The 25,502-nt window shown below is 43.3% G+C and overlaps 1 protein-coding gene across 2 annotated transcripts in view; it reads left to right on the top strand.

Annotated features, from left to right (window-relative positions):
- Positions 1-25,502, top strand: part of GGA3 (golgi associated, gamma adaptin ear containing, ARF binding protein 3) — a 257,926-nt gene that overhangs the window by 52,422 nt on the left and 180,002 nt on the right. For both annotated transcript variants that reach the window (XM_068261937.1, XM_068261936.1), the window contains exons 2-3: positions 7,544-7,628; positions 16,516-16,591. In XM_068261937.1, coding sequence (XP_068118038.1) covers positions 7,544-7,628; positions 16,516-16,591 — 161 coding nt within the window. The remainder of the gene's footprint in view (positions 1-7,543; positions 7,629-16,515; positions 16,592-25,502) is intronic.

The raw sequence follows: 25,502 nt of genomic DNA, 5'->3' as shown, positions 1-25,502 counted from the left end.
CGAAAGGGAAAGAAAATGGTACACGGTATTGTTGATGATGGTTAGACACATCCCGATCATTGGGGTTAACGGGAGTGGGATTGAGGGGCAGGGCCCTGTGAGGGTAGGTCTACCCAACATCATACGGGATGTGTCGGACCATTTCTTGTATATTTAACATTGTTGTATAGTGATATAGAGGTGGTAGCACAAGAGATGAAGAAAGGTGGTTAAGAGCCCTAGGAATGCGTTAATGTGTAGTCACAGAGCATGTAGGAGGTTGCACCATTGGTATAGAAAGGTGGAACATGCACTGTAATTAGAATTAAATATAATAAGAATAAAATGCAGGGTTAGGACACACCATTGTAGGTTCATATGAATTATTATCAGATTGGTCACGTAATAACATTGGAGAAGGGTGAAGAGACAGGTTGACTATGTAGAATACGATATATTCACCTATTAAATATTATCCCTTATTCATAATGGGGAAGATCAGTAAGATCTATGTTAATGTTATAGAGAAGAAGGGGTCCCTGTACGGGGAAAATCTATCTTAGTGGCAGGGAGGCTAAATGACAGCACGGCAGACCTACGGGGTTGCTAGGCAACACAGAGTAAACATCTGGTGAGAGTTGCAGTTCAGATGACAGCACGGCAGACCTACGAGGTTGCTAGGCAGCAGGGAGTAAACATCTCGCGAGAGTTGGAGCCGCTCTGGGAGGAAATTAGCATACAGTGTAGCTTATAGCGTCCAATGTCTGCCGCTGGCCAGCAAGCCCCTGATGAGTCATTTGACGAAACCGGTAGGGCGTGGCCTCAAGCGGCAGACAGGAAGACGCTAGCAGAGCGGTGGCTCAGGACGTCCAGGAGGTTTCTTTTATATGCGCATAACTTTTTACCAAATGTGAGTGTGATTTTAATCTTTTATTGCTGAATAAAACAGTTTTACGCTATGGGAGCTGTGTATCAGTTATAGGCACAGAATAACGCTGCCAACAAGAACTCCACCCCTATAGACACCCCAAAGCGAATGTAGCTGGTCTGTGTAGGATCAGCAGAATATCTGGTGAGCGACTAATATAACTGTGTGGTGTATTACACAGGGAGTGGGTTGTCTGGAGTGGGGACTTTGTGCCCATATGAGCACCGGGTGTGAAGCGTTTTAGTGCTGTGACAGGTTTACACTATGTTCTCTATTATCCCTTTCCATGAGGAAATTTGAGACCAGCTGCTGATAGAAGACTGCTGTGAGAGTTCAGAGTTGGGTCAACAAAACGCTTTGTAGCTGGTCAAATTGGTCAGCACCTGCATCTGGTGAGCATGTTTTTCTTCTAATCTGGTGGAGGCTGAGTGCGGACTTTCACGGTGGGGATCACTCACTGGTGGAGAGACATCTTGTTCTTTGAAGAAAGTAACAGTTGTAAACAGGTTCACACTATGCCATATCATATGTTCTTTTGAGGTACAAACGGAGCCATATGTGAGATATCATCTGGAGGAATAAAAGTGGGAAGATTTCCATACCAGCCGATTAGCTGCTCTGTGATAATTAACAGTTGGACGTTGGTGAGAGTATTTTTACCAAAGACTGGTGATTTTGATAAAAGTGGAGCTGTTGCACATTCATTGTTGTTGGTGGTTACAGTACGTGGAGTGAGCGCTGTACGGACATTTTATCATAGTAACTTTTAGGGGGGAATGCTACCCTCAGCTGTATAGCGATCATCCTGTTCTGTTATATAATCTATATGTATATGTGTTTAGTTTTGACATTTTAGGTAGTGGCAACTGTGATAATTAAGGAGCGCCAATATCACCTTTTTTCTATATATCCATGTGTTAGAATGGCCCATTCAAAGTCCAGATCTAAATCCAATCAATAATCTGTGGCAAGATCTGAAAACTGCTGTTCACAAACGCTGTCCATTTAATCTGACTGAGCTGGAGCTGTTTTGCAAAGAAGAATGGGCAAGTATTTCATTCTCTAGATGTGCAAAGCTGGTAGAGACATACCCTAAAAGACTTGCAGCTGTAATTGCAGCAAAAGGTGGTTCTACAAAGTATTGACTCAGGGGGCTGAATAATTACGCACACCCCACTTTGCAGTTATTTATTTGTAAAAAATGTTTGGAATCATGTATGATTTTCGTTCCACTTCTCCTGTGTACACCACTTTGTATTGGACTTTCACGTGGAATTCCAATAAAATTGATTCATGTTTGTGGCAGTAATGTGACAAAATGTGGAAAACTTCTAGGGAGCCGAATACTTTTGAAAGCCACTGTATAGTTAATATTGAAATTTGTGCAGCGCTCAAACACTAGCAGTAACAATATTGCATATTAAAGTCCACTTAAGTCCATAACCAGGAGTATGACATTTCCTTCAATAATTTCTCAGCAGTTTAAGATTCAATCCACATAGTGACAATACAAATATGCTCACCGACGTTAGTGACTGAATGAATGACAGATCAGCAAATAGGCTTTAACAACAGATTCCACTGCGATCTCGCTTGTTCCACGATGCCCGGTCACTCTCAGAAAAGACATAAGATCGGAGAAACATAGCGTAATACCGCCAGGGGTTCTGGCCCTTCTATTCACACCTCCTAGTGATCACCGTGTCACAAATCCACGCTACGTGCCTCCACCAGCATGCCGTAAACAAAATATGAGCTCACCAGATATATATGCTGACATTCCACAGACCAGCTTTCAGCGTTTCCAAATCTGAAAAAATGTGTGCCGCATGCGTTCGCGGACCACACTGGTCCGGAATGCATGCAGTGTGAACATCAGACAGTGCATTCTATGCACTTTTTGATGTTATGCGTGTCTGCCTCCTGCACGCGTTGCCGAAATCTGGACGCCAACACGTGCAATGTGAACGGGGCCTTAAGCTTACAGGTCTTTAGTTTCCTGGTACTGATTTTTTTTCCTTTCTTGACTAAGGGAAAATAAAGCATGAGCTGTATTCCAGTCATTGTGAACTGACCAATTTGAAAGAGAATCACTGTATAAAGTGGCTAGATGCCTTATCTATCTCCTTGGAAGGCTTTTTGGAAGCACTCACATCCCTGAGTGCTTCCAAAGAAGGGTGCATTTGTACTGTGCATGCCTGAGGCTGGACTTCTGAAGGCCACTGTACTACCCCTGCTCAAGAAACCCTCTCTCGACCCCTCGCTTCCCGAAACTGCTCTCACCAAAGTGATCAATGACCTTGCCTTAGCTAAAGCTGAAGGTAAATACTCCATTCTCCTCCTCCTTGACCTTTCAGCAGTAGATCATCCCCTACTTCTCCAGTCCATGGGCATTCACGATCTCGCCCTGACCTGGCTTTCATCCTACCTCTCCAACCGCTCCTTCACGACCGCCTTCAATGAGTCCTCGTCCACCCCCAACCACCTCTCGGTGGGAGTCCCCCAAGGCTCGGTCCTTGGCCCCCTACTGTTCACCCTATACACATCCTCCATTGGCAAGGTTATCTCCTCCATGGGTTTTAACTATCATCTGTATGCAGATGATACCCAGATCTACCTCCACACCCCTGACATATCCACCACTACCATGGACAAGGTCTCCTCCTGCCTATCAGCCATCTCCTCCTGGATGTCCGCTAGGTTCCTGAAACTAAATCTAGACAAAACGGAATTTATGATCTTCCCACCCCGGCCATCCATTAACCTCCCAGATGTGCATGTCACTGTTAACCACACTACCATTCGCCCTACCTCTCAAGCCCGCTGTCTGGGTGTCACCCTCGACTCCGCACTCTCCTTCACTCCCCACATCCAAAACCTCACAAAGTCCTGCAACTTCCACCTTCGTAACATCTGTAAGATTCCCCCTTTCTTGACCTCTGCCACCACCAAACTCCTCATCCATGCCCTTTTTCCTGCCTTGACTACTGCAATGCCCTTCTGTCTGGTCTCCCTATGACCCGAACAGCCCCACTGCAGTCCATCATGAATGCGGCAGCCAGAATTATCCACTGCTCCCATCGCTCCACCACCTATCCGTTCACTCCGCCCTTCCAATGAACTTCGCCTAACCGCCCCCCGCATCACCCAGTCCCATGCACGCCTCCAGGACTTCTCATGAGCTGCTCCAACACTATGTAACTCCCTACCTCCACCCATTACGGCAGCCCCCTCCTTCAACATCTTCAAGAAAGCCCTCAAAACTCACCTTTTCACTCTGACCTACTACCCCTCACAAGTGCTGTAAACCCACAGCTGAACTCTGGTCCCCTATCTTTCGTGTCCTTACCTCTCCCTCTAGATTGTAAGCCGTTGGGCAGGGTCCTCCTCCTTTTGTGTCCTACCTGATCATGCACCTCCATTACTGTGAACCCATGCTATGCATCTGAGTGAACCTAACCTGCCTAATCTCCATGCTCCCCTCCAGTGACTAAGCATTACCTTGTACTCCTACTGTGCTGCATGATCTGGTCTTTCTTGTATTCAGGTATTGTCATTTTGCTGTATGTCACCCCTAAATATTGTCTGTAACCTAAACTAATGTTCAGCGCTGTGTAATATGTTGGCGCTTTATAAATACAATAAATAATAATAATAAAGTACTCAGGTACAGAACCATTTCTGAAGCCTTCTGAGAAATCTACAAGAGGTATTCAACCTGGAGGTCAAATAACTTCAATGTGGTGACAGCAGTAGAACATGTGCACACAGAGATAACCGGTTAGGCTCTATAGGATACAGAGCCTTTCGTATATATATACATTTTTTCCTAGCATCATGGTTGCTTTAAATTTGGCGTGCACACCTTCCTGTGTTAGGTAATTTTTGCTGAATGAGGAAGACTAGGAACAATAAAATATACAGTATTCTCCCATTAATTTTTTTCCACCCAGGTGGCATAAATCAGTAGCCCGGTCGGGCGCAACCGGGGGAATGCAGGGCTGACACAACTCTCCTTGAAGCATAGGCGAAGGATGAGAAGGCGAGCCGATGACAGCAGAGTGCTTTCCACAATTGGCAGGGTGGAGTACCCGGCTAAAAGAGCCTGGGGAGAAAACTGTATATAGCTTGTGACTTTTCAATCTTAATGAGTCATTTAGTTCAGTAGGGATTTTTGCGTATATGGCATCCTGCCACCAGAGTTATTTGGCGCACAGTAAGTTGAATGACGGGGTGAGGTGATTGAATACTATTCCCCCTACGAGTCGTCTTAACTCGGAGGGAGATGTAATTCGTGGTCTGGCAATTGCAGGATTCCCAAATTGCCCAGTGTGCGCTTCGCAGCTCGAGGCAGGCTCCAAAAGGCCCTGCTAAGGGATTTTTGCATACTTTTATTGTCGAACACGTCAAATTCTCAGATATTTTTGGGATTTCTTGTATGCGCTGCATGTTTATGATCTACCATAGATTTACAGTATAATGATGCTTAAAATTATTACTTACAATGATGCTTAAAGTGAACAGTGCACATATTTCTCTATCTTGGTAGATAATTCAATATTATTACTCGTATATTCCGGCGTATAAGACGACTGGGTGTATAAGACGACCCCCCAACTTTTTCAGTTAAAATATAGAGTTTGTGATATACTCACCGTATAAGACTACCTCTCTTCCAACGTACACCAAATTAAAAAAAATCATATACTGGTGCTGTACTGTATGTGGTACCCAGTATATAACAGTATATAGTCAATTGACTGGTTGGATTGGTCAACTCTCCCTCTCCCTAAGTGGATTGGTCAGCTCTACTTGTCTACCTGTTTATCAGAGCAGTATGGAAGAATAGATTGTGTTGTGCCCATAAAACATGCCTCTTTCACCCTTCTGGCCCGCCCTTGTATCCTATTTACCTCTATCTCTGCCTCTCAGATCTCTCACATGTGCGCCTGCGCCGCTTCACTACAGTCCTCAGCAGCGAGATCTGAGAGGCGGTAACAGGATAGGGGGTATGACCCAGCATCAATGATACCCGGCGTATAAGACGACCCCCAACTTTTTAGAAGATTTTCAAGGGTTAAAAAGTAGTCTTATACGCAGGAATATACAGGTATTATAATAGAGGAAAGAAAGAGAAAGACATGTCGGCACTGCAGTATTCCTTTAAATCCATAGTGAGGCACATCATACACAGCACACATAAAAGAGGTTGTGGCGGTGGGTGCTGGGCACTGTTAGCCTGACCTAGACCTTAGCTTCAAGGGCTGCTCTGAACCTTCATTGAAGCGCATATCCGCACGAAACGCCCATCAGGCTAACAGTGCCCAGCACCCACATCGCTTCAAGCACTGGTATGTTTCACAACAACCACTTTTATGTGTACTGTGTATGATGTGCCTCACTGTGGATTAAAAAGAATATTGCAGTGCCAACATTTATTTCTCATTCTTTCCTCTATGCAGTCCTGTCGTTGTGGTCAGAGCATGCAGCTACACCACAGTGAGTGAAGCAAAGCAGGTAATTTCCCTGAAGCGGACTCTATTAGCTCATAGTGTGAAGCAAGCCTTAGGACCTGAGCGTCTGTGCATTTTTTAACAACATCAATGTTACAGACTACAGGTAATGGAGTTTAAACAGCACACCCTTGGTATATGCTATTATTCTTATTGAAAGTACCCCCTTTGTAATCCATAGAATATATGAAAAGGGCTGGTAGTTATTGAATTATATGTGTTTATTGGTGAAAAGTCGACATTTTGGGACCCACAAGTCCCTTCCTCAGAGCAAAACAGATCTGTCAATTACATCAATATTACATCAAGCCTATACATTTGCCAGCAAGCTGGGTCTCAAGTCTGGCGGCTGCTGGACTAGTCACATTGCTTACTGACGAGTGTATAGGCTTGCTGCCTGGACTAATGTCCCACTGACTTAACTGACAGAACTGTTTTGCTCTGAGGAAGTGACCTGCGCGTCTCAAAATATCGGCTATGTGTCTGCATCAGAAAACATGTATAATTTGGGATGATACAGCCTTTTTCATGTTTTATTATAAACTGATATGTATTGCTGTAAAATTTACTGAAGAGTGCAAGTGTGCTCAGGCTTTTCGGCAAATGTATTTATTTATTTCAAAGAAAATACAGGACTTCTCACAGGCCTCTCCTTGCCTCTTAAATTCTCCTTTAAAACATTCTCCAAACCTTGTAACCTTCAAGTGCACCCTTGAAAACGCACCTTTTCAGACAAGTTTAGAATATAACCTAGGCCATTCCACCTTCAACCTGTTGCCCAACTGTATATATTTAAAAACAAAGCATCCCTGGATGAAAACCTTATGTATTGCCCCTCCTCTTGTTTCCTCCCTATCCCTTTAGATTGTAAACTCACAAGGGCAGGGTAATCTCATTTTGTATCTTAAAAGTTGTACATTTTGAAAATCACTATACACTGACATTTCATACTAACAATTATATTGTCTACTACTTACCATATATATATTATACAGTATAATGTCTGTATTTTTAAATTTATCAATGCCTGCATTTTTCCGTATCCATGTTTGTTTCTCATTTTGTACAGCACTAAGGAAGATGATGGTTTTATATAAATCATTAATAATTTTTTTTCTTTCAGATAAAGCCACAAACCCTTGTAATCGTCAGGAAGACTGGGAATACATCATCAGCTTCTGTGATCAAATTAATAAAGAGCTTGAGGGGTAGGCAGAGCAAAGATTGTTATTCGGTTGGAGGTTATAGAGATGGTCAATAAGATTATAATTCTGGTTTGCATGTAAATGTATGGCAAATTGTATATAGCTTGAAAATGGGCCACCCAGAATCTGCAGAACAGGAAGTGTGATTGGCTCAATTCCAAGCTGCTTACAATTTGTTTTTGTTTTTTTGTTTTTTTTTTAAGTTTCTTTATTCAGATTTTTTTTAATTACATATACATAGAGAACAGTATAATAAAGTGTTAGCAGTATAGTACAGTATAAATTAATAGTGATCTGTACATTACAAAATACATACCCAGATATAAGTATACTACAACTATAAATACACTACACGATACATACATACACATACGACTATGGTAGGGTTTAGATTGTGAGCTCCTCTGAGGGACAGTTAGTAACAAGACTATATTCTCTGTGCAGCGCTGCGTAAGATGTTGGCACTATATAAATACTAAAATTATAATAAGTATACATATACATCTGATATAAATATAACACGGGAATTGCTCATCAGCTTCTACACAGCTACTGTCAAATCCATCTTTTGCGCCACCCTTATTCTTTGGCATGCAGGGGCGGCCGCAAGCGATGAATACAGAATTATCAGCACGGCTGAAAAGATCACAGGGTTGCCCATGCCACCTTTGGATCTCCTCCACACTACCAGAATGAGGTTGAGGGCCACCAAGATCTCAAATGACAGCTCCCATCCAGGCAGTCACTTTTTTGAACTGCTCCCATCAAGTTGACGTTTCAGAGCCATCCACTCTAAGCCATGCGCAGGAGCATGTTCTTCCCTCAGGCTGTACTCCTGCTAAACTCTAGCCCCCCCCCCCCCCCCCCCCCCTGCCAAGTTGCAGCACTCTAGTCCCATGAGTAGCATCTCTTCACCGGACGCCCACCACGAACTGTCTGTATACTTGTGTGGAACTCTGTTCCACTCCCTAGTCTTGTCTATACACTCTTCTCTGAAAATGTTGCCATGTTTGTATTATGTTGTCATATATTGTCATTGCCATGTCTATCCTATGTACTGTCTTGTACTGCCATTGCCATTTGCGCCACAGCCAGGCGTACTTGGCGAATAAAGTTGATACTGTTCTATAAGATCACTGACCCATATAGACAAATAACAGTCTGAATAAGAAGTGGGCACCTAAGAGTCAGTACACCGCAAAGCCCACCGCATACCCAGGCCAGATATAGGGCCTAGTGTGTATAGGCATGTAACAATGACGAAAGTCCATATGGGCTTATGACGGTCTTGGTATGGAGTAGGCTCCCAAGAGCCAATACTGCTTACATACCCGCCGCACACACAGTCCAATTATCAAGTATAGACTACACAGACATAATAGTATGTTTACAATTTGAATTCAAAGTGCATGAAAGCCAAAATTGGGATGGGATGGTAATGCAGTTTGTAGAAAAAATTGTCAAAATGTACCGACCTTCTTTTCCTATTTTATTTTTTTGCACTAAGAAGGCCACTTGATAATAACATGTTTAAGTTGTTGAAAAATTCTTATTAGAGTCTTCGACTCTGGTGGAAGCATTTCCTAGTCACTTTTCTTGTCTTGCGGCTTTGCTATTTTTGAGGGTTAGACTTCTTTCTCTTTGACATCATTAGATACAAAGGGATTTGTGGGAAAAAAATCATGGGGATACAAAAAATGTTTTGTATTGAAAGTACAAAAAAAATCGCAATCGCTGATGCCATCATTTTGTGCGCGATTATTTTTAGTGCCTCCCGGCGCTTGCCTGCGCATTGCATTCTTTTGTAAAGCGCTTAGCACTTTTGCAGAGCGTTTTGTTGCGCTAGGAAGTGAACTCTTTGACCTTGAAAATACGGTAATAAATACAATGTATTTATTCTTAAAAGCACTTGGGATATCGCCATACTAAGCGCTTTTTCAAGAGTTTCGCAATTTCCTTATACCTTCCATTATAGGCAAATTGCCCTAAAAATGGTTCAGGCAGCACTTTACTGAGCGGATCGTAATCGAACCGCTCAGATGTGAACACTCTCATAGGGAATCATTGCACAAGCGCTTTTAGGGCGATTTTAAAAATCACCGGTGAATAAAAAAATCCTGAAAGTGCCCTTCGTGTGAACAAGCCCTTAAAAATGTTTTCAGCGGGTAAAATCCCCATTAGAAAATCAAAATCCATTGAACAGAAATTGAGTATCCCCTCTCAAGCTACATTCAAACACACTGTTGCTGTCCCACTTAATAATCGTTATTTGACTTTTAGGGCAACCAGTTTTTGAACAAGTGTTGTAGAGATACCCTGCTAAGCTATAGCCAAGCAGTGTGTACTGTTCTATGTAGAGTGGATGAATGAATGATTGAGTGACTTTCTACAGCGCAGGGGACAAAAGAGCCGTGACAGATTAATAAACAATATTTTGGTTCAGCTGCACACTCACTAGATTCTCTGCAGAGATAGCCAAAAATGATTTTCCTGTGCAAGGTTTATCTAGCATGTGTAGAAGATATTACCTTCCCCATTGATAGTAAAAAACAAAAATTGAATATGATTCTATGATATAAGTACCATATTTTTAGACAATAAGATGCTCCTGATACACCTAGGGTTAGAGGGGGAAAAACGGGGAAAATATACTAAACCTGGTGTGTCCATGGTGTAGGAGTGTCTTGCGGGTTTTCTCCCCCCCCAATAATTATTCCCCTTTGTACATTTTTTATCCTCCTCTGTTCCCTTGCGTCCCACCTCTGTCCCCCATGTGTCGTCCTCTATCCCCCTTGTGTTGTCCTCTATCCCCCTTGTGTCGTCCTCTATCCCCCTTGTGTCCTCCTCTATCCCCCTTGTGTCCTCCTCTGTCCCCCTTGTGTCCTCCTCTGTCCCCCTTTTGTCCTCCTCTGTCCCCCTTTTGTCCTCCTCTGTCCCCCTTTTGTCCTCCTTTGTCCCTCTTGTGTCCTTCTCTGTCCCTCTTGTGTCGTCCTCTGTCCACATTGTGTCCTCCTCAATCCCCCTTTGTGTCCTCCTCTCCTCTATCCCCCTTGTGACGTCCTCCGTGCCCCTTTGTGTCCTATGTCCTCCTCCATGCCCCTTTGTGTACACCATTGTCCCTCTTTTATCACCCTTTGTGTCCCCCTGTGTCCACCATTGCCCCCCCATCCCTGTGTTCTCCACTGTGCCCTTTCTGTTCTAGGTGAGCAGTGAGGGAGAGGAAACATCTCTGATCACTGCAGGTGCCCTCAGGTCAGGTCAGACATGCGTTTGGCTTTTGATGCTAATTACTTTCCAGGAGGGGAGCGAAGTAGGATGTGGGGGAGACAAATGAGAACACAAGGACGGTGCAGGGGGTCCCCAACATCACAGTGGGTTGTATCGGCAGGCATTTAGTAAGTCGGGGCTCCCTGTATTCAGACTTTAAGACGCAAATACATGTTCTCCCCACGTTTGGGGGAGAAAAAGTGCGTTTTATAGTACGAAAAATGCAGTAGATACAAAATTCTATTGCTCATATCTTGGGAATCTCTGTGTAGCTTTCAGGATTTTTTTTTTCTTCAGTCTGCTACACAGCTCCCCTTCCTTGTTATAGTGGATCAAGGACTTCTGTCAGGTCACTCTCTAGGGTTTTACCTTCTCATATGCCCTGGACTCCTTGTGAGTGATAGAGGGAGAGGAGGCCAAAAGGGATAAACTGGTGACCTCCCAAAGAGGGGTGGGGTTTAGGAGGGGGTTGTTATTGGAAACAGGGAAGATGCACACTTTTGGGTACAGGAAAGAAGGTTTCTTTGTTTACTCTTAGGCCCCGTTTACACTTGCGTTTTGCCATGCAAACGGACCAGATCCTGATCGGATCAGGACCTGATCCGGATCGGAACCGGATCCGGTCCGTTTGCATCAGGCATGCATCAGGCTGCCATCCGGTTCCGTGGGCAAAAAATAGCGAAATTTAAAGAAAAAAATGTTGTGGTCAGCAGAAGGTGCACCTGTAGAATCAGGTTCCTCCGCTGTAGGCCTCACCTCCACCTCCGACATTCTGCCAAACAGCTCCAGCACATCTGTTACTGCTGCTCCACTCCAGACATGCTTGGCCCATGTGTCCCCATCCGAAATGGCCGCTTGGATACGCATAGGAAGTGGGGTAGAACATCAGGTGTTTGCAGGCAGTGTGTTTTGTGCCTTCCGTTTCCCATTGGTTTCTGTGTTCTGGATGGTGCTGTCAGGCTCAGGTCCGGCTCCGGTCCGGGTGCGTGGGCCGGAGATCCGGACCCAAAAAATAGCGCATGTTGGAAAAGTGTCCGGAGTCCGGATCCGGTCCGGCTCCGTACTGTACGGAACGTACGTATGTGAACGTCCGCATAGCCTTTGCTTTGCTATGCGGAACGTACGTTCCGTTTGTACAGCATACGGTCCGGATCCGATCAGGCGGATCCGGACAGGGAACGCTAATGTGAACCGGGCCTTAGAAGACAGGTACACTGAAAGTGTTTTAAGACTTAATTCACAAACACTTTTTACCGAACACAGTTGGCTTCCTCAGGTACAAAATTGCCAATTTATAGAACCAAGGGACTGAAAATTACTAACCCAGTTTACCTAATCACATTAGGTAGACAACTTCTGAGAACTTATCACAGATGCAGAGCAAAGAAAATTCTTTAGACAAGGGATAACAGTCAAAGATAAAACTACTAGTGCATTGCTCTGGCTTGCCTCATTCAGAAGGCATGGAAGCAGGACTTGAGATCAGAGTGGAAAAAAGTACAGTTATTTCAGGATATAATTAAGACAATTTCTAATCATGGTGTATTGAGATTGAGCTTGGTTAACTCTTGAGGCTGCATTGTCCCATTTCAGTCACAGTATTGCACTTATAATTCAAAATTCATGTTCGGTAATTTTTCTTGTAAATCATGTCGTTTAGGTTTTTGAGTGCTACCGGTATTACAAATTTAACATTTTGTTTCAGGTTGCAGCCAGTTATACATTTCCAGATCCAACCATAAGTGCAAACTATAAACAGTGCCTATTTTCTAGCCTAGAATCTGTACTCACGGTTCAGTATAGACAACCCAAGAACTACATTTTGTTCATTATTTTCCACACTAGGGATGAGCATAACATTTGACAAAATATCAAATGTTGGATTAACAAATACAGAATTCCTTGGGCTTGCAAGGATTTATATGTTTGGAAGCTGCTAGTTAAATAACCAGTAGCAAATTCTAGTAGCAAAGTAGCAAAAAAGGCTGCCTTAAGTTTTTATTTTGTCAATTTAGGAATGAACCTGTTCAGAGGTCCGATAACATTTACATGCAAAGGATACTCAAGTTGCTCTTTTAACCTAATTTAGAACTAAAAATATGCTTCAGCTTGTCTATGAAATGTGAGCTTGTAGCACTGAATAAATGGGGGATGAGTGTCTTCAGCACTAAAAAGATGGTTTTGGTTGCAAACATTACATTTGCAAAGCGCTTTTGAAATTATTAGCTTAAAGAGAACCTGAGGCAGTGTGGCAGGGGGGCAGATGGGACACAGAGGCATGTTCCCTGCCTCTGTCCCCCCAACCCCTCCCCATGCCGCTCTCTGCCCCCCCCCACCTCCACGCTATAACCCCCTAAAATTAGCGACAACGATTGTCGCTATTCCCGAGGGTAATGGGAGGAGAGAGATTCCCTGCACAAAAAACGCCCACTGGGGGCGTTCCTGCAGGCTTTCCCCAGCTGCCATAGGGCAGCTCTCTCCCCCTGGCCATGCTTCCTGCTGACCCCCCCCCCCCCCCCTCATCCCGCCTCCCTGCACGCTGAGAGATAATCTCTTCTTCCAGCGTCGTGGCCCCAGAGGTCATGAAAGTGAAAGCTAAGCGATGCAGGCCAACGGAGCAGCAGGGATGACGGCTACCTGATCCACCCAGCCCCCTGGATTAGGTAGCATAGTTTTTTTTTTTTTTTTTTTTTTAATTTTATGTGCCCACCTCAGGCTCTCTTTGAACCAGCCATTAAACTGTAAGTAGAGATTTCTTTTTTTTTTCTTTTTTTTTAAAGGAAAAGAGAGTGTGTAATGAGGTAAAGAAGAAGAGATACGCAAAAGAGATATAATAAAAATCTTCTTATCTTGTCAGTGTGGTGATGAAAACTGCCTCATGCAGCATGGGAGGAATCATATTTACTACTGGCATGCAGAGCTTGCTGTAAAGAGCTAGTTTTATTCCCTTAGTTGAAGACACGCCCCTTTTTTCTGATATAGATACCAAAGTTTATCCAGATCAATTAGAGCCCTGGTTCACACTAAAATTGCTGCAAAAAAATATTTTGCAGCAATTCTGTTTGTGATTGTTGTTCAGGGTGCGATTCTCATTCACAGCAGTTGTAAATGCAATCACGGCAAAACTTTGCCCCGATTTTCAGTATGAAACAGACTGGTTTCTGCTATTTCACTGTTCTCCACTAGGCTGCTATGCCTGATTCTGTGTCTCGCATTTTCTTCAGTATTATACTACTGATATTTACCGGGTAAGTCCAAATATCTCAGCACTCATACCTCCTACACTCTCCAAATGTTAAGGGTAGGGAGGGGACCCCCTGAACTACGTGTGTGTGCATGTGCGAGCTTGTGTGTGTGTGTGTGGGGGGGGGGGCTCTGAATGACAAAGTTAATATGGGGTGTCAAAAGTTTACTCTAGATTATCCACTCCTACTCCCAGAATTAGTTAAATATAGTAGATCTGAGGTAAAACAAAAACACAAGAAAAACATTCCCAAAAACTTTTTGTGGCTTAAATTTACTTTTTTATGACCTCAGTAAAGCTCATTAAAGAGAACCCGAGGTTGTAAGAATCCTATTAGCACACAGAGGCTGGGTCTGCATATAATGCCCAGCCTCTGTTGCTATACTGTTTCCGTCCAGCCCCCCCCCCCCCCCCCCGCGCTCTGCTGTCCCCCATAAATCACACAGCCGTGCTAGCGACACGCAGCGTGTCAATTGCAGGCTGTTTACATCTGCACAGTCACTCTCGCCGCTCCCCGCCTGCGTCCCTTCCCTCCAATCAGAGGGGAGGGAAGGGACACAGGCGGGGAGCGGCGACATAGAGGGGGTGGGAGAGCTGCACTGAATGGCACTGCATATGTAAACAGCCGGCTAGCGATGTCGCTAACACGGCGGTGTGATTTATGGGGGACAGCAGAGCGCAGGGGGGGCCTGGGGGGAAACATTATAGCAAGGAAAAAAGAAGCAGTCCTAGAAGCTCAACTGTTATAATATGTAAAGCTAGGGAGTCAACCAGTCCACACCCTGATCCCTCAAGGTGCAACAATCCACAGCAATAGAAGAAAAAGACTGGATAAATGCAATCATAGCACTATTTTATTGCACCATAGTGACAAAACAACACAATGTTTCGGCCAGCAGGCCTTTATCAAGTGTTCACACGACGTTTCGGCCAGCAGGCAGGCCTGCTGGCCGAAACGTTGTGTTGTTTTGTCACTATGGTGCAATAAAATAGTGCTTTCATTGCATTTATCCAGGTAGAGACCCAGTTTTTTTTCTTGTATTGCTGGGAAACATTATAGCAACAGAGGCTGGGCATTATATGCAGACCCAGCCTCTGGGTAATAGGATTCTTACAAGCCACCTCGGGTTCAGTTTAAAGCTTTTGTTTGGAATGGTTCTCTGTCCTTTCAGGTATTCCAGATTTCCCCATCATCTCATATCTCAGGATATGACACAGTGATAAGAACACTAGGCAAATCTAGAGGGACATTTTGGCTATGTTCACATTACAAATCGCAAGCGCTGACCGCTTTTGTGCACAATTTTTTAAAGCGATTCCTGGCGTTTTCTGAGCGTTGGGCGATTTTGTGTAAGCGATTTTCTAAGCACTTTTGATTAGTGAATGATATTTTACTTCCTGACGTAAGTCAGGATGTAAACTCTTTGACCCGGTATGTATTTACTCTTAAAAGCGCTCGGGAAATCACTATACAAAGCGCCTTTTCAAGCACATAGCGATTTCCCTACACCTTCCATCGAGCCAAAGTGCTCAGCAAATGGTACAGGCAGAGCTTTTGGTAGCGGATCGTAATCAAACTGCTCATATGTGAACACTCTCATAGGGAATCATTGCACAAGCGCTTTTAGGGCGATTTCTAAAATCGCCAGCGCTTAAAAAAAAGACAAACGCTCAGTGTGAACAAGCCCTTAAAGAGACTCTGAAGCCAATTTAAAAACGGCTTTTTACCTTTTATTTATGTTAGGCATGTTTGCCCGTGTTAAAACGTCGCTAACCCGCGGAAGAACAAGGATTTTTACCCCAAAAATCCCTGGGGCACATTGTGGGGAACGCTTCCCTGAGAGGCATAGCTTTTGGCTGCAGCTCTGCCTCTACCCGCGACCATCAGCGCGGATCGCCACCTCTCCCCGCCCCTCTCAGTCTTCCTTCACTGAGAGGGGCGGGGGAGAGGCGGCGATCAGCGCTGTTTGGTGCACATGGAGGCAGAGCTACAGCCGACAGCTCTGCCTCCCTGGGCAGCAAAATCCACAACCAAGAAAGTCGTGGATTTTGCACAGGGGATTTGGGGGTAAAAAATCCTCGTTCTGCCGTGGGATAGCAGTGTTTTAACAGGGGCAAACATGCCTAACATAAATAAAAGGTAAAAAGCCGTTTTTTAAGTGCCTTCAGTGTCTCTTTAATGTTCGTGTCAAACAACACAGAACCACTTATAGATACTGTGCAGGATTTAATTAAAACTATTTTGTAATAATACTATGCTATTATATTTTAGACTGGTCCCACTGAAAGCTGTACTGTTATTTTTCTATTTCTGGTTTTACATTTTAAATATACTTTATATACATCCTTTTGAGATTGATTGACATGTCATGTTGGCAGCCCACAGATTGCTGTCAGCCTTTTGGCTCACAAGATCCAGTCTCCACAAGAATGGGAAGCTTTGCAGGCACTCACAGTGAGTACATGTTTACACTTTTGAGTACAGTAACTATTATCTTTGTCAGAATATGATTGGTCAGTAGCCAATACATTACAAGATAAGAAGTCTGAGATAAATAATGAGGCACAATGTTATGGTGTTTATATTTCCTGCGTTACTTCATGGCATAGCAATGTTCATGCTTTTCTGTAATTTCACTCTAAATTGTTTATTTCTGTCTAGTGTGATCTACAGCACCTTGGAGTCGTACATGTAAAAAAGGCGCTTGGAGAAAAGTTGAATATCGGTAAAATTACCAATATTCTACTACTTAATTATGATAGTAAAATATCAGTAATCTTTATCAATATTTAACTATAACCTAAGCCTACTCTCACACAGAACCCTCCCTCTACCGATGCCTAACTCTTAACCCTTCCTTTACCAATATGCAACCCTTAACCTCCACCCCTCACCCCCCACCAACTCCTTACCCTTAACCCCTCTTCTACCTATGCCTAACCCCTAAATCCCCCAGTGGTGCCTGACCCTTAACCCCCAGAGTTCTCCCCAGAAGTTTTTTCCAGGTGGGTGGCATGAAAAAGTAGCTGGATGGGGTGCGATGGGAGAATGTGGGCCAGTGCTTCTTTGCACAGTGCTGCTTACAGCATAGGAGGGGGATGAGGGGGCAAGCTGATGACAGCCGGGTGTTCACCAAAATTAGCCGGGTGGAGCACCTGGCTAAACGAGCCTAAGAAGAACACTGACCCCCCTGGAGGCAGCTAATCCTTAACCACCCTCCCCTGGTGGCGCCTAGCCCTTAACTACCCTCCCCTGCCATATACCTTAACATTTCCACCCAATGTCACTAGTGTTGGCTTTTATAATGGCCCCCTGTGGCAGCACTCTTCTTTTCAAGGGGCCTACGGCACCCTTTTTTTCCGGCTATAGCCTTATTGTTGGCACAATCTCCCCGACAACAAAAGATACAGAAGACCAGCATAACTTGGGATCTAAGCCATGTGGGAGTAAACGCTGTAATTTTGTGCAGTAACATTAACCAATCAGTCATTAATGTGTCACACGTGTGGCAGGGACTTTTAACATCATAGGTTTATACCACTGCTCTTCCAGCAATGGGGTGATACTTACACTATGCAGTAAATGTGACAGTGGGGGTTTGGGGAAACAACTCAGACACTACAGAAATGGGAATATAAAAGCTGTAAGGATGGCCTTCAGTGTTATGGTTTTGAAAGGTAGCATTGAATCTGTACAGTACCTTAAAATGTTTACGATAACCATCTTGTTGGACAAGCAGGACTTAATGTTGACCTTACCATCTCAAATAACTATCAAATGTTTTTATAATTCTGTCTACATTGCACCCAATTTCTACTTTATCCATCCTTATAATTCATGTAAACCCTTTGTTTCCCTTTTCTCTGCTCATTCAAAACGTGTTCTCATGTTATGTCATAGTTTGAATCTGCTTGTAGATCTGTCAAAGGGAATACCTTCTAAAAGTAATCCTTCAAGGAACTACTGTTAGTGCAAATAAAAACAGTATTACACGCAGTACCCAACTTTTTGCTTCTGCGCCCCACAAACATACTGGTAGATTTGGCCATGAATGACAGTAGTGATATTCGTATGATTATGGTAAGGATATTTAGATTGCGAGGAGGGTCAGTTAGCTTCTTGAATTGTTCAGTATACTCTCTAGAGCAGCTTAGAAAATGTCAGAATATGAATGATAACTCAAAAACTTTTCTTTTTTTCATGGTTAGTGGTTGGCTGAAGCCATTTACTTTCAAACAACATTGTTGATTTGGCCTAATAACATGCACACAACTTGACACAAATGGGTTTTAATGACTATTAAAGGTAACCATCTTTAGCCGTGATTTGTTTGCTTGTAGTGTAATTAGTGGGTGTGTATAAAAAAAAATGAGTTTCTAGACAGACCCTTGCATCTTTGATCCAGTGTTGCACTGATGTTTTTTGGATTCTAAATCATGGGTAAAACAAAAGAAATGTCAAAGGATCTGCGGGAAAAGATTGTTGAACTCTGAAAAACAGGAAAAAGATATAACAAAGTATCCAAGGAATTGCGAATGCCAATCAGCAGTATTCAAACTCTAATTAAGAAGTGGAAAATTATGGGTTGTGTCAAAACCAAACTACGCTCAGGTAGACCAACTGAAGTTTCAGCCACAACTGCCAGAAAAATTGTTTGGGACGCAAGGAAAAACCCACACAGAACTTCAGGTGATGTACAGGACTCTGAAAAAATGTGGTGTGGCAGTTGCAAGATGCACAATAAGGATGTACTTGAAGAACGATGGGCTTGCATGGTCAAGTTGCCAAAAGAAAGCTATTACTACACAAATGCCACAAAGTATCCCACTTACAATATGCCAAACAGCACAGAGCCAAGCCTTAAACCTTCTGTCACAAAGTCATTTGGAGTGGTGAGATTAAAATTGAACTTTTTGACCATAACCAAAAACACAACATTTGTAGAGGAGTCAACAAGGCCTGTGATGAAAGGTATGCCATTCCTTTTGTGAAACGCGGTGAATTGCTGATATTTTTGAGATGTGTAAGCTACAAAGGCACAGGAAATTTGGTCAGAACTGATGGCAATATGAATGCAGTAAGGTAACAAAAAATACTAAAGTATCTCAGATAGATCAAATTAGCCCTGTCGAGAAACGAACTAATTTGTTGGTGTTGTAGCTGAATGCAATATAATTTTTATATATACAGAGAGACTGTATAGCCAGTACCCCTCCCCAAAAGTTTATTTTTTATTTGGCGTGAAAATGTCCGGGAACTACAAGAACATGTGCCAAGCAGATATGGAAAGTCTTTGTGAAGCGAAGGGCATTGACATCCTCCGCAAGACAAAACAGGACCTGATAGTAGACTTGTACAGATGGGATAGCCCGCAACTGCGGGTGCTGGATGTGTCAACTGAGGAGGACACTGGCTCATCTAACTCAAGTCGAGGGGAACCAGAGACTGAAGACCCTATGCGTACAGAGGTTGAGCATCCTGAGGTCCCTGCTACAACGGCTATGCAGGAGACTGTCAGTATGGTCCTCAGTCTCAGAGCTTCTCCAAGTACTCGCCCAGAACCGGCCAGTACTGGACTGTCCATTTGTGCTTTTGTAATGCAGCAGGCATTACAAAAGCTGATGGACACTGACCTGGAAAAGTACCTGCAGTACATGGCGGAGCAGAAGCGGGAAGAACACCAAGCCACTGCCGCAGAATGGTAAGCTGCTGCTACAGAATGGGAGCGCCAACGACAGCATGAACTGAACATGGCCAAGGTGCAACAGGCCAGCCGGAGTTCATCGCCCAGCCTCCCTGCTGAAGGAGCCGCATCACCTGTAAGTGCAAAATTTAAATTTTCTACTATTGAAAAAGACACTGACATTGACTTGTTCTTGCGATCTTTTGAAAATGCATGCCATCAGTATCGTCTGTCCCAAGACCAGTGGGACAGACATCTGACGCCTTTGCTGCTCTACAAAGCGCTTGATGCTTTCGCAGAATCACCTGCGGAAAAAGATAATGATTATGCCGCTATAAAAGATGCTAACATTACTAAACATCCGCTGATGTCAGAAGCCTATCGCAAAAGGTTCAGGTTCTAGCAGAAAAAAATCTATGGACTCTTATCGAGATGTGGTCAGCAGTTTACTCACCACACTCCGCCAGTGGACTCTAGGCCTCACCAAAGGGTCTTGTGATGTCCTGGAGGACTTAATAGTGTGAGGGTTTCATTAATATACTTTAGATTATAGTTATACTTATTTATAGATTCTTCTTAGTCTAAGCAGACAGGTTCTCTTAGATTTAATACAGTAAAAAAAAGGCTGAAATGATTCCTCTCTTCACAGTAACTGGTGGGGCAATAGAAACTAGATAAGAGGAACTAATGATTCTAAAGTTTATTCTTCTCTCTCTATCTTGCTTAAATTAGCTGACCAAAACTAGATAGTAAGGGACTTGGGACTTGTCAGATAGATAAGTGTGTTTCTGCAGTCTAGCAAAATTATTAGCTGACCGGTATGGAAAATCAGAAATAGACACCAATCACCTCATATCAATAGTCATTAACTAACATGATTCAGTAATTCTGAGAGTATAAGAACTGAGCTGACAATAAACGTTTTTCAGAGAACATCTGAAAACCTTGAGCGTGTTCCTGGTGTTGTGTGTTGTTCTTTCAAAGGGCCTAACAATTGGGAATCTGTTAGCCAACGTACCCACCGAGGTGCTTGGCCTCACCCCAAACTTTATATTACAAGTCTTAAAAAACGTCACATTATTTGGCGCCATCGAACTGAGGGACGTTCAACAATATCCACTTGGATCTCTGAGGTGTGGGATAAAGGCCAACAGCTGCCGGTCGGGAGATCCGTCAACTTGGTAAGAATCGCTTGACTTAGCTCCTATATATCTCAGTCTCCTTTTTCTCACAGCCTCCCGAGGTCCGGGTGAGTATATTAATTGCCACGTACAAACTGAACCTTGGCTAACTGGATGTATCTGTCATGCATGTTTGTTTCTGTGTACTTTTAGCATTATATCTGGGGTTTATTATAAGCTATTCTGCCCATACAGGTTTAAATCCAAATAGTGCTGTTTTACTATTATTTGCAGTGGTTGCATTTCTGTTTATGATTGTCTTTAGAAGCAGGCTGTAAAGTGTTAAGACAGTAGTAAATAGGTTGCTGACTTTAATATATAATTGATTACTACTTGATTATATTAGCTGTCCAGCTAAAAGGAGTTATTAGGCAAAAGAAAAAAAAGAGTTTCACTTACCTGGGGCTTCTACCAGCCCCATGCAGCCATCCTGTGCTGTCGTGGTCACTCACTGTTGCTCTTATCCCCCTCCGTCAGCTAGTTTAGTTTTTGCCGACTTTGGGGTTGGCAGGCCACATTGTGTACTTTTTTACGCATTCCCGCGGGTGCAGGAACATTAACACATACGTTTTTACAGGTTAGTGGTTCAATGCGTTACAATTTACGCATTGAACCACTAACCCATAAAAATGTATGTGTTAATGTTTCTGCACCAGTGGGCATGCGTAAAAATGTACGCAATGCGGCCCGCCGACCCTGAGGTCGGCAAAAACTAAACTAGCTGACGGAGGGGGACCAGAGCAGCAGTGAGTGACTACGACAGCACAGGATGGCTGCATGGGGCTGGATTTTTTTTTTTGCCTGATAACTCCTTTAAGTTAGTTTAGTCTGTGGCTTTTTCTATTTTGAAGGCAGTAGAAAGTGGCTTTGATGTAAATTTTAGACCAAAATATGTCAATAATATAAGACTGTATAAAACGCTCCATAGCAGTGTTTTTAAAACACCTATCTTGTCTGCCTTGGAGCTTTCTGTTTCAGTTCAGTCTATACTAGTTAATGATTAACAGGCCTGGAGAGAATATACCTCTCATTACAGGCCTGTAATAACGGTAACAGCCAGATCAAGGGTCCCAGATCTGTTTGTTCCCTCTCTGTGTAAAAAGCTTTTATGCTAACACAGAAGTTAACTATTAGTAGACTGAACTGACAGATCTCTTAGGCATTTGTTAACAATATATAATTTTTTTGGTCTAAACCTATTGCAAGTAAAAGGCTAGGTAAAGTTGTTTTAGTGGGCATCCGAGAGTTAACATTTGCTAGTTAGAATAAGGGTGTCAGGAGGTTTAGCTTGTGTATTGTAGTAAGTGGTTGGCCAACTCGTGATACAAAGTGCACTTTAAAAGTAGTAAGTGTGTAAGCTAAGATGGGAAATAATGTACTCACCCCTCTTGGCTCGAATCAAGCAGGTCTTGATTCTAAACCTCCTGGTAAGACAGCTGTTGAGTGGATGACAGACACTCATGGTACGTGGGCTACTGCCTCGTTTAAAGATATTTGCAAGAAAGTTAAAATGCCAGATGGTGGGAGGTTAGATTATGATTTCTGGAAGGATTTCTTAGCTAGACATCAGAAATGGTTAAAAAAGAAACAGTTAATTACTCAAATTAAGTTGTGGATGACAGAATCTCAGAAAAAGCCAGAGCAGGTTGCAGAATGTTTCTATGCTGGACAGTATAGATATGCCCCTAGTAAGATATTGCCAGCTGGGTGGCCAGATGAAAGCATAATAGACGACTTGGACAATAGAATTGAAGATAGCACAGGCACTATGATGGCTTTGTTAGATTTGTTTGAGGAAAGAGGTAGTGGAAGTACTGCAGCGACATCTACTGGTGTTACTACTGCAAAAAGGGAAAGTGAACCACAATTGCCTTTAGTAGAATCAGTAAAACGGCAGATAAACTTTTTATTAAAGAAACATAAGCATTTGAAGGAAAGAACATTAGAGTGGATGGAAGAATACGTTAGAACGTCAGCAGAAGGGAGGAGGTTATTAACCAACATGCATAATGCTGGCACCACAGGTTCTTCTAAATACCAGAGATGGTTTTCTATTTATAGAAGACTGCTACAACAGGTAAACAAGGAAAGAAGGAAACATAGTGGGGAAGATGAAACAGATTTAGAAACCGAGTTTGAGGATTCTTTAAATTTAAGCCCTACAGAAAGTGCATATGTAACTAATTCAGTGCTACAGGATGTACCACCTCCTTTTACAACCCCTTTTACTCCCTTATTGGCTAAAGAGGTTGAGAAAATATATCCTGACTTTAAGTCAGGTGTCCAACCTTTCTATCCAATGAGGAGCCAAACAGTTACAGAAGGAGGAGGAGATATTGTAAGGTATAAAATAGAGTGGCTCCAACCTTGGAGCCGCACAGAACAGTTGTCCTTAGCCAAAAGCGTACCTTGCCCGACGTTTAAGCAGGATTCGTAAAAGCGGTAGAAACCATACAAACAAATTATGATGCCACTTTGTTAGATCTAGAACAGATGCTGAAAGTAGCCCACTCATCAGCAGTAGACCCAATAATAGCTGCCTATACACCCACTGATGATAAAAATACAAAGAAGGAAGGTGAGGAGTTTATAAAATATCTCTGTGAGGAATGGCTTAAAGGTAAGTTGAGCAAATCTTGGAACCACGCCACCGGCCTGACACAAGTGATGAGAATGCCTTAACTTTCTGGTATAGGGTTAAAAAGGCTTTTGAGGATGCTGAGTACGCTGAGAATAGTGAGAGGGATGTGGCCCAGTTAAAAACTACCTATTTGAATGGGTTAAGGAGGGATTACAGGGAGGCCCTACACTACAAGTAGGCCTGAGGCTAAGGAGTTGAAAGAGGAACTCCTACTACCAGTTATAAGGGGGTTAGATGGCAAATTCAAGAAAAGAGAAAAGGTCCCAGTCACCACAGTTATGCTCATACAGGAACTACCTGAAGGGCAAGGCAGAGGGGCCTTCAGAGGTAAGTATTCAGGGAGAGGCAGGGGTAGAAGTGGTCGTGGCAGAGGCTATGTCCCCATGAGTGAGAGAAAATGCTACCGCTGTGGTAAGAAGGGTCACATGGCCTGGGGATGCACTCAAGACATTGCAGAGAGAGCCTAGTGCTAAAAAAAAAAAGCTACAGCACCTGGTTCAGCAAAGGCTACGTACACACTTGACAACTCAGAATAGGAAATCGGCCAACCTGTATCCACTTACTCTTTGCATCACCTCAAAAGTTCGAAGGAAGCTATTGTAAAATTGTGGTTTGAGGAAGCACCATTTTCTCACTTTGATTGCCTGGTGGATACAGGGGCCAGTAAATCTATTTTAAAGGCATCAGAAGTACCCCCTTATTTACTCACGACTAAAGAAAACATTGGTATTGGAGTAGGAGGGAAGCAAATAAAACTAAAGGAGACCAAGGTTATGCCAATGCGTGTTGGGGATCAAATTGAAATTGTAACATCTGTATTGTTGTCCGACACATCACCAGAAAATTTATTGGGTGCAGACATCTTGAGCAAAATACAGGCTAGCATAGATTACACACCAGATGGTATTAAGGTAACTTCCCTGTTGGACACATGTTTTAAACCTTATGTCTGCTTTTATTCAGTTTCCAGGAACAGAACCGCAAGGTGGTGACACACCATTGGCCCCTGAGTTGGAGGCAGTCCCCTCCCACTTGTGGGCCAAAGGGAAATTTGATGTAGGGAAACTTATGTTCCACCTGTTACAATCAAACTGAAATCTGGTGCAGTACTACCACGAGTTCCCCAATATCCTCTAAGCCCTGAACAAGACGATGGGATCAGACCACAAATTGCTGAGTATGTCAAAGCTGGTGTTTTGGTGCAAATGTCATCTCCTTCCACAACTCCTATTTACCCTATTCTTCAAAGAAAAAACAGGAAATGGCCCGCCCACATACACATTTATACATGATCTGCGGGCTGTAAACAAAATCATAGATGCAGATGTACCGATTGTTCCAAACCCTTACACAATCTTGAGTCAAATACCTCCAAGCTCCACGCACTTCAGTGTCGTGGATTTGGCCAACGCCTTCTTTTCAGTAAAGCTCCACCCAGGGTGTTGGAAACTGTTTAGTTTCACTTTTGATGGAGCATCTTACTGCTGGCCAACTTTGCCTCAAGGTGGGGTAAGTAATCCCTCGTTGTACAATCAAGCTCTGCATCAGGTACTTCAAGGGTTAAGGAGTAAGTATGACAGCACCCAGCTTCTCCAGTATGCGGATGATTTACTGATCTGTTGTGACTCTGAATCAATTTGCAGGGAAGAAACTGTCAGTTTGTTGTGCTATCTGGCAAAAACCGGTAACAAGGTGCCAAAAGACAAGTTACAATATTGTTTACCACGTGCAAGATTTCTTGGTCATTGCATTTTGCAGGGAGCAAAGCACCTAACAGACAGGGGTGTCCAATGTCAAAAACTATCCCTTGCCAACATCTGTCAGAAAGTTGAGAAAATTTCTGGGTCTAGTAAGTTACTG

This window comes from Hyperolius riggenbachi, chromosome 12 (assembly GCF_040937935.1).
Source record: "Hyperolius riggenbachi isolate aHypRig1 chromosome 12, aHypRig1.pri, whole genome shotgun sequence".
Lineage (NCBI taxonomy): Eukaryota > Metazoa > Chordata > Amphibia > Anura > Hyperoliidae > Hyperolius > Hyperolius riggenbachi.
The sequence above is the reverse complement of the archived record's forward strand: the minus strand, read 5'-3'. Positions and strand labels throughout refer to the sequence as shown.